Source organism: Arachis ipaensis, chromosome B01 (genome assembly GCF_000816755.2).
Source record: "Arachis ipaensis cultivar K30076 chromosome B01, Araip1.1, whole genome shotgun sequence".
Classification (NCBI taxonomy): Eukaryota; Viridiplantae; Streptophyta; class Magnoliopsida; order Fabales; family Fabaceae; genus Arachis; species Arachis ipaensis.
The window spans coordinates 126,927,359-126,936,661 of NC_029785.2; the positions used below are offsets into that span (position 1 = coordinate 126,927,359).

Here is a 9,303-nt window from a genome sequence, read left to right on the forward strand (position 1 = left end):
ATAAGATTAGAATTTAGGATTTTCAAAATTAATATATATAATAAGAGTATTTTATTCATTTTTTTATAATAAGAGTATTATAGTCATTTTCTATATAAAAAAATATTAATTTAGATCGGTTCAAGATTTGATTTATCGATTTTTCAATTAATTCGGTTTGTTTGGTCTAATTTTGACAAAAATAACATAATTTGATCGATTATATATGTTAAATTTTAATTATTAAAAAATGTCTTTAAAAAAGACTTTTTAAACGTTTGTATGTGAGTGGCTTCCCTATAAAATTCATAAATTTTTGCTTTTTTTAATATTGAGCTTAGATTTAATTTTTTTAAACAGTATTTCTAAAGCATTATAATACTCTAACGACCATATTTCCTCATTGATAACTGTACTAATGTTTTTAGATGGACTAATGCTTATGTTTATTCTTATTCGATTGTATTGTAAATCTCAGTTTTTGGGTATGCAGTGTGCACGAAGCATAAAATAATATTATTTGTATATTAAAAATAAATTAGTCAACAAATTAAATTAAGGAGCAAGTATCTAATTAATTAACCAATGAGTTATAACTCAAATGGCATAGTCTCTCTATACTTAATTAAAAGGTTGCGGATTTGAATCTCCTATTTTTAGTAAAAAAAAAAAATGTCTAATTAATTAACGACCACAAATAAATAAATAAATAAAAGTCTCTATAGTTTAGGTGAGTATGTAGTTTGAAACCGAGGGCATGGAATAGGATTGGTGGTAGTAGTAACCGAGTAACTTTTTAAGAATTTGTCAAAGGTTTTGTATTTGTTTAGGTTTATGTCAAACCCCAACAGCCAGTCAACATTTAGTTTCTATATCTGACCCCTGCCTCTCATTTTCACATTCATTATATATAATTTGGGACACTACCTAAGTTTCATTCATCCAATGCAACTCACAAATTAAATTAAATCCTTGTGTTATATGGCTTCTTTACAGGTTTCATCTTTGATTTCTTCATCTTCTTCACAAAAACAAGCAATGTTACAAGCCAAAGCCGCTATCCATGTCCCTAACTTCCCCAGAGCTCCAAAACTACCATCGTTACCAACCACCAATACTCTCTTTCAGGAACTCAACAATGGCTTCACTCACTCATCATCAATTTTACCAGTACTGCAAGATAACAATGATTCAAGCAACAATGTTAACTGCACTTGTTCATCAAAATCAAAAGCTACCATGCATCAGCTTTATGCGATTCTAGAAGCAGTGTCGGACAGAGTGGAAATGCATCACAACGTGGGGGAGCAGCGTAACAACTGGAACACCCTCCTTCTCAACTCCATAAACATGATCACTCTCACCGCCACCGCCATGTGCGGCATGGCAGCCGCAAGTGGCGCGGCGGCCGGTGCTCCAGTTTTGGCTCTGAAACTATCCTCTGCGCTTCTGTTTTCTGCAGCCACGGGAATGGTGGTCATCATGAACAAGATCCAGCCGTCACAGCTTGCAGAGGAGCAACGCAATGCCACGAGGCTGTTCAAACAGCTTGAGGCCGAAATCGAAACCATAATCGCTCTTGGAAATCCCAGCAAGGAAGACGTGAAGCGTTCAATGAAGAAGGTGTTGGCACTTGACAAAGCTTACCCTCTTCCCTTGCTTGGAGCCATGCTTGAAAAGTTCCCTCAGAAATTCGAACCCGCTGTTTGGTGGCCTTCTTCAAAGAGAAGAACCATCCGATTCAACGAAAAAAAGGGAGAGATTAGTAATAATGGATGGGATAAGGGTCTGGAAATGGAAATGAGAGAGGTGGTTGAAGTGATGAAGAAGAAGGACGTGGAGGACTATGAGAGGTTAGGGAATTTGGTGTTGAAAATCAACAAGACTCTCGCCATTGCAGGTCCTTTACTCACTGGAATTGCGGCGGTTGGGTCTTGTTTCGTGAGGCAAGGTTCATGGGCAAGCGTTGTTCCTCTCGTGGCGGGGGCATTGGCCACGGCGGTGAATGCATTCGAGCATGGTGGACAGGTTGGGATGGTGGCTGAGATGTATAGGAGCACGGCAGGGTTCTTCAGGAAGACACAAGATTGGATCCAAGAAACCATTGAAGAAGAGATTGAGGAAAGAGAGGATGGGGAGTTGTTTGAGATGAAGCTGGCTTTGAAATTGGGAAGGAGTTTGTCACAGTTGAGAGATCTTGCTGCAAAATCGGCTTATTCTCGTATAGAGGGAACTCCCATTGATGAATTTGCTAGCAAGATCTTCTAATTACATTATTATTAGGCAAATTAACTATATCTTGATTAATTATTTTTTGTATATACATAGTAATCCTAACTTGGAAATGGAAAGTGTTAGTACTTTTGGGATATTCTTTGCAATGCGTGCTGTTATCATAATAATTTTAATAATTTCATCATTGTTCGTCAAAAATTGACAATTGTACAGTACGTGTTGACATTTGAAGCTGAAAATCAAAATGGATTCGAAAGTCATATAGCAACATTCTTGTGTTTGTTGACATTTACTTTACTTTATTTGTTATCATCACTAGATTGTAACAATCCAAGATGATTTGGTAAGTATGAAAGCATACATCGTATATACCCCCAAGCAACAAAGACGTGAGGTGTACATAAAAAAAATAATTATAAAATTAATTTATATATAAATGTCTTGTTTAATTTATTTTTAATATATATTTTATATAAATAATTGAATTTTAGTATGTATATATATGTGACCTAGAAATAGCATTTGGCATGGCTGAAGGAGTTAAGGATCACTTGGGCATCCTTGAAGACCTACCTAACTCTAGGTGATGGCAATTCAGATTTTATGAAAAAGATATAAAACAAAATCTTCTTGTTATATTTTCTACAAAAGGTTTCTAATAAAATGAACTACATAAATAAAACAACAAAAGCATTTTATTTTAAGAGTTTAGTACATTTTCTTTTGAAAGAATTGAATTTTCAATTAATTTCTTTTATTAATTTGACAATACACAATTAATTATTTATATAAAAGTATTTTATACTAAAATTCTTCTTAAGATATTCTTCATCATTTATAACTTATAAAAAGTATATTTTTATTTCAAATATTTAAGCTAAAAAAATTCTTAATTAGAATATTAGGCATTTATCATTTTTACTAACCTTATATTTATAACTATTATACATATATAATTTATGTCACACAAAAAAAATACATATCTCTTTTTATGTATAAAGAAAGGATATCGCTAGGGAGACAATGGACTATTTGTACAATGTGTACAATGGGATACAATGGGCTATTGAGTTACAAAATGAACATCTCACATACTATCTAGAATAACCATTCGAATACTAGCGAAAAATTTAAACTAATTTTGGGGTTCACCAAATCTCGAACTCTTGACCTTACAGATCTAGTGCTCTAATACCATGCATGATACCACTCATCCCAAAAACTTCAGCTAATGGGAAAAGGTAACACTAATGATTATATCTCTAATACTCTCTAAACTTCCATTGTGCACATTGTATAAATATTTCATTGGCTCATCATTCTTTCCCATAAAGAAAAAAGAGAATTAATTAATAAATACACTAATTTTAACGGTCAACGGGAAAAGATGGATGAGCTTCTTAGTTATTAACTACTAATTAAGCCGTGATCGGAGAAGAGAAGGGTGTGGTAGCAAATAGCAATGATTAGTCGGTGAAAGAATACACGTAACGATTACTGAGAGAGAGCCAAGAAATCCGGGATATTTTGATTGAGAGATGAAAGCGATCCTCAGAAGCCCGAAGCCATTCGTAGAATTCGTGGTTCCGATTATGCCATGCCTCTCGCCTCACATTCCTTAATTTCATCTACTTTTCCCCAAATCTCTATTTTCGTCTTTCGCTGCTTCAACTCCTCACCACTTCGCCTAAGTTCATTACTCCCTCACCAGGTATCCATTCTTCACTCCATTTCTCATTTATCCATAATATTATTAACCAAATAAAACGCAAACTCTCTTCTTTTTTCTGCTCTGAATTTGTAGCTTAAGCTTTTCTATTGTTGATTATTGTAGAAGGGAACAGTATCATGGTTCAACCATGCTAACGGTGAATGCTCCCAGAGCTATTCTAAAGTGCCATTCACATCAAGATTCAGCACCATCACTGCACCAAACTTATAATTATTATAAAACAAATAATGTTAATTTTATAATAAATTGCAATTCTGCTTTTCCTAAACCACCTTCTGCTACTCCCTGTGGCAATATATTTCATAGTTCCTCCTTCTCCGGCAAGTGCGATAAGCACCACAAGAGCCTTCATCTATGGCACTGCGGGTTGCACGATTCCATCTCATCGGAGGATGAATATCGATCCTCGCGCAACATAGCAATCAGCTTGTTTAGGCGTTACCGGAACTTCATTGATCGTGGTGGAGGTGACAATCTAAAAGTATGTCCACTGCCATAACCTAATTAACTTGCTTCTCTATATTCAAGTAACCGATTTATTTGTCTTAATTCTTAGGAGTTCATCACTGCGGGGGTAAATGCGTATGCACTTGGATGCACTGATGAAGGATTGAGGAAAGAGCTTACTGATATAAAGGACTCTGGCACTGAAATTGAAGCAATGTCAAGTTACGGTGGAAGCACCAGCTTGAAATCTAAGATCATCTCAGAGGAGGTAGTTTTCTGCTTTGAATTTTAACTAGCTGGTTCATGAGTTGTGCTGGTCCTAGATCTCTAAGTTGTCTTAATGTTCATGCAGGTTGATGAGTGCATTTTTTGGTTAAGCATTATATTCATCACAATCTTGTGTACACCACAACCAACTATTGTTAGATGGTCATCGACGCCTCCAGTGTCAGATGAAGTGAGACTCCAGTGGAAAGGCTTCTGTGCTCTTATAGCGAATGCATATTATATGAAGGGAATGGCTTGGTGAGACTCTTTCTTGCAAACACTTGTTATCTTTCCTTATCTGAGTGTAGTTAATTGAGTAGTAACTTTTACAAGTGAGAAAAAAGCATGTTGGATGTTCACAATATTGCTTACGTTGTTTTTATTGAAGGCTTCCGGTAAAGACTCTTCAACTTGAACAAACAGCTGTGATGGGTCAAGCTGAGGAACCATCGGTTGTTGCTAGCCGGATGAGATTAGTCTTTAGCACACTTGAGGTTAGCAATATACATTTTACATTTGGCGATCAGTTGTCTTGAGAGGGAAGGGAGTGGCCAAGTAGGGACTGTAATGTGTTTAACCGTTCTGCATATTGACTATTGATTGATCAGTACTTAATATAGCCTAAGGGAGGAACATTGATTAGTAATGGTTTGTTTACTTAACCTTTTTCGCCTCTCCTAACTCTAAAGAAAAGGAATAAATGAGATTCGTGAACAGAGAATGACATGTATGTTTTAGAGACGATTATTCTTGTGTTTTGGTTAACCTTGTTCATTACTACTTACACATATGGTCAACTGGTTGTTGCAGGTAGTGAGTCCACAGTGGCCAAGAGTATAGAAGCGCCAAAAAAACTCAACTGGTATCCCAGCAACTTACCCTCCTCAGTTCCCACCACCCACCCTCCCCTCTTCTTCCCAGAAAAGAGTATATAGTAAAGAAAAAAAAAAATTCTCCTGTAGTCCACCTAGGTGGAATGTGCTTTACTTTGTATATTTAATAGACTAATATATGATATATAATGCCTTCTATGTGCTAGCCTCATGCATGACACGAATCTGGTGAAAAAGTTAATTATCAACCTCTACAACAAAACGTATATTATTTTTCCCACTCTCTAATTTTAGTTTAATGCTAAATATTTTCTACACTACGTTTCGGTTTTATGTTATGCGATTCTCTTTCTAATCATTTTTCTTCTTGCAATTGAAAATCCCATATAACGTAAATGAAAGCAGTCTTGCCACTTTGGTATAAGACTATACAATGCGTGAAACATCTCATTAGCAATACCCAACAGACACATATTCGGGTGGAGAGCGTTACAATGACAACCAAGAAAGAGAAAATTCCAGATGAAATACCAAATTTAAGTATAGCCTCGTCAATAACAACAAATTTATAAAGGAAAAAAGGTGGTCAAAATTGGACTGCAATAAGCCGGGATCTTAATTGAAATTTATAAATTATCATGACAAATCCGTGGATGCAATAAATTCACCAGCATCTTTGAGTATTTTCCTTGCGCGCCAATAGATTGCAGTAGCCTTTTCTGATGTTCCCATCTGCAAAATAAACCCCCCAAAAAAAGTCATATACTTCACTATTCAGTTTGATTAATAACCATCCCAAGCAGAAGAACTTTACCTTGGTCTCCATTCGGTAGTAATTTTGCCACAAGCTGACATTTTGGTCATAAGTTGCAAGTGCAGATTCATATAATTTCCTGGCATTTACGAGACCATCTTTATCACCTAATGATGCATAGTTTGCTTCCAAGTCAATGCAGCTTTTATATAAAGCAAGCCCGGGACGTGGTAATGCTACATATCTGCAATAAGAAACCAATTCAGGAATCAAAGGAAACATGAAAGAGAATCTCCCAGAAATGAAGCATGTATAGTTATAAGTATAACATCGCGCTGAACTAATGCCACACAGCACATACCGCTTATATATATGTCTGGCCTGCTGAATTCCATCCTTTTGAAGTATAAAGTTCACAATGGCAGCTGAAAGGGAAAACCCATTTTCACTGCCACCATCTCTGGTCAAAATAACAACCGATATCTCCACTAGTTTATCAAAATACTCTCTTTGATTTGCATAGAATTTAAGTCCCTGCATTTGAGTGACAGAACAATATAGATACCATAAAGTGAGGTAATATGATTGAAGCTGACTTTATATGAGACAAGACTGATTGAAGGGAAGTGAGAAACTGGTTGTGACAGCATACCTGTACCCACAAATTCTCTGATTTGGAAGCACTAACTTTTGTCAGAATTTGCCTAAAGAGTTCAAAGAGGGATTGCAGATCAGCATCACTTGGCAATGTCGAATTCATTGTGATACATCTAATTTCTATAGTGATCCTTAATTCCCATAACTGAACTGATTCAGCAAGTTTTCCACTGCTAAGTTTTCTAGCTAGTTTCCTTGCCTTATCCAATTGTCTCAACTGCAAATACAAGGACACGTGTTTGCAAGCAAGATATTCAGTAATGCACTCCATGCTTTCAGCCCTTTCATACACTTCAAGTAAATGGGATGTATATTTTACTGAAAGACCAGATGATAACCTATTTTCTCCTTTAGGAGCTACAATACCCATTAGAAATTCTGCATACATGCTAAACATGACACCTGAAGGAACAGATTTTAAAGCCTCCTCATAAACCTGCAAAATCAAAAACAGCCCAAAGTTCAATACATCAATATGGCATACAAGACAATGATCCAATCAATATTTTCCTTAGAACATCCTTCCTTGTCCATAATGTTAAGTTCAAGGCATTGACAAATCTCAGTCACTTAATTCAAATTACTATTGCTCATCCAGTTCAGTGCTTACACAGGAACATACCTGAACTGCTTTTTGCACCCGGGGATCTAGGACTTCTTCGCTAATATCCACCAGCATATTTTCAATGTCACATTCTTGCCTTGCAAGCCAGTTCCAGAATTCTGGTTTTGTTGAAAAATCCCTCTTCATATCATGCAATATATCCTTTCTTAAATCTTCATAATGCGCTAAATTTGTACCCTCCAATATCTCAAAAAAGCGCTTCCTAAGACTGAGACTTGAAGGAACAGCTTCAAGTGCTCCTTCATAGACAGTTCGATAGATGTTCATACCATGCTCTTCAAATAATTCTTGTTTCTGCCTCAACTCACCACCCTCAACATTCTGCTCATCACTATTATCTTTTTCATCAAGGGTCATAAACAACTCTTTGTTCTCATCTCTCCACTGCTTCTCATCAGCAGTTCTAGGATCACGAGTGAGAGTCCCCTCATCCTCGCCCAAAGCAACCTTGCGCGCCTTCAACTTATTTAGGTATACAAGTTCCATCCGAAGGTACTCTACCCAAAGGTCTTCTGATGTTGGACAAACTCTGAGACCTTCCTGCATCAAAGCACGAGCAGCTGCTACATTCAAGTTATTATCAAATTCCCAAGCCGCAGCGTAAATCCAAACTCCAGGTACCTTGGGATGAAACCTAATAACCTTTGCCAGTGCCTACAAAATTTCAAAAGGCCAAAATGCTCATACCACCTAAGCATAAACAAAATTGAACTCTTAAAACAAATCACAATTCATAAATTCGTCCTTTAATAATCCTGTGTAATGTGCACACCAAATTAAAAAGTTATTATCTATGTCTTAAACAATCAGGTATATCTATAATTTTAGGTTAAGATGAAATGATTAACAGGAAGCTACCTTCTTCATTCTACCGTTTTTCCTCTGCCTGCAGAACTCAAGGTAGCGAAACCAGAGATCAATGTCGCCCTTGTAACGCTTCAAAGCTAGCTCATAAATCTCCACGATTCTGCGCATACCAGCGGCATCGGACTTGGACTTCTTGAGCTTCTTGTTACCCTGCTTCTTGAGCTCGCGAGCAACCGACTTCTTGCGGAGGCCGCGGAGGGCGTCAAGCTGAGTCTCATAGTCCACGTAGGCAAGGAAGTCCTGCTTGAGAGGACACGGCCGCTTCAGCCTGTACTCGAATTTGCGGCGCTGTTTCACGATCTCGGCTATCTCGAGGCGGCTGAAGAGGCCGCGCTGCTCGAGGTCGTCGAGCTCGTCGAGCATGCTTTCCATTCTGTACTGCACTACGTCCGCCATGTCTCCTGCTTCGTGTGCGACTCCGTTCTGATGAATGGAGGAAGACCACCGTCAACCGCGAAGGCGCGAATGATGCTGTGCTTCGTTGATGAGGTTGAAGAAGGGTTTTAGTTGGATTGGGCTTTGTGGGCGTATATTCAGCTTCACTAGATTAGTTGGCAGATTATACCCTAAAAATATGAAATTGGTCTATTAGAAACTTTTGTAAACTTGGCCCAAATAAAAAGAAAAAATTTCTAGATATTTTGTTTGGTTTGGTGGTGCCTCATACACTTCATGTGTATCCCCAGGTGGCTGTGCCACTAAAAATTCATGAAGATAGTTAATGGTTAAATTATGTTCCTAAAAATTAGCCCCTAATCAATTATTGGCTAGAAAAAATATATTTTTGATATCTCATAAAAAATTATTATACTATTATAAACAATTTTAATTATTCGTCTGTTACAAGTTTGATTATTTTAGCTGATTATTTGATTGGAAAAAAAATTATAAATTAATATATATAACA

At 36.8% G+C, this 9,303-nt stretch overlaps 3 protein-coding genes across 4 annotated transcripts; 2 read left to right on the forward strand and 1 right to left on the reverse strand.

The window, feature by feature from the left end:
* On the forward strand, positions 895 to 2,348 carry LOC107619642 (probable F-box protein At4g22030). The gene has a single exon (XM_016321939.2). It carries the CDS (start codon positions 961 to 963, stop codon positions 2,245 to 2,247), a length of 1,287 nt encoding a protein of 428 aa, XP_016177425.1. The 5' UTR covers positions 895 to 960; the 3' UTR covers positions 2,248 to 2,348.
* Positions 3,631 to 5,704, forward strand: LOC107636297. Of its 2 annotated transcripts, XM_021104040.1 has the most exons (7): positions 3,631 to 3,865; positions 3,897 to 3,925; positions 4,049 to 4,427; positions 4,503 to 4,661; positions 4,746 to 4,918; positions 5,049 to 5,154; positions 5,471 to 5,698. In XM_021104040.1, exons 3-7 carry the CDS (start codon positions 4,074 to 4,076, stop codon positions 5,498 to 5,500), a joined length of 822 nt encoding a protein of 273 aa, XP_020959699.1. In that variant the 5' UTR covers positions 3,631 to 3,865; positions 3,897 to 3,925; positions 4,049 to 4,073; the 3' UTR covers positions 5,501 to 5,698. The 2 variants fall into 2 exon arrangements, with proteins under 2 accessions (XP_020959699.1, XP_016195305.1); XM_016339819.2 differs by having other exon boundaries at positions 3,634 to 3,925; positions 5,471 to 5,704.
* Positions 5,886 to 8,933, reverse strand: LOC107636289 (U3 small nucleolar RNA-associated protein 6 homolog). Its single transcript, XM_016339811.2, has 6 exons — positions 8,388 to 8,933; positions 7,527 to 8,183; positions 6,900 to 7,340; positions 6,609 to 6,781; positions 6,308 to 6,491; positions 5,886 to 6,225 (listed from the first exon to the last, which is right to left on the reverse strand). Exons 1-6 carry the CDS (start codon positions 8,790 to 8,792, stop codon positions 6,130 to 6,132), a joined length of 1,956 nt encoding a protein of 651 aa, XP_016195297.1. The 5' UTR covers positions 8,793 to 8,933; the 3' UTR covers positions 5,886 to 6,129.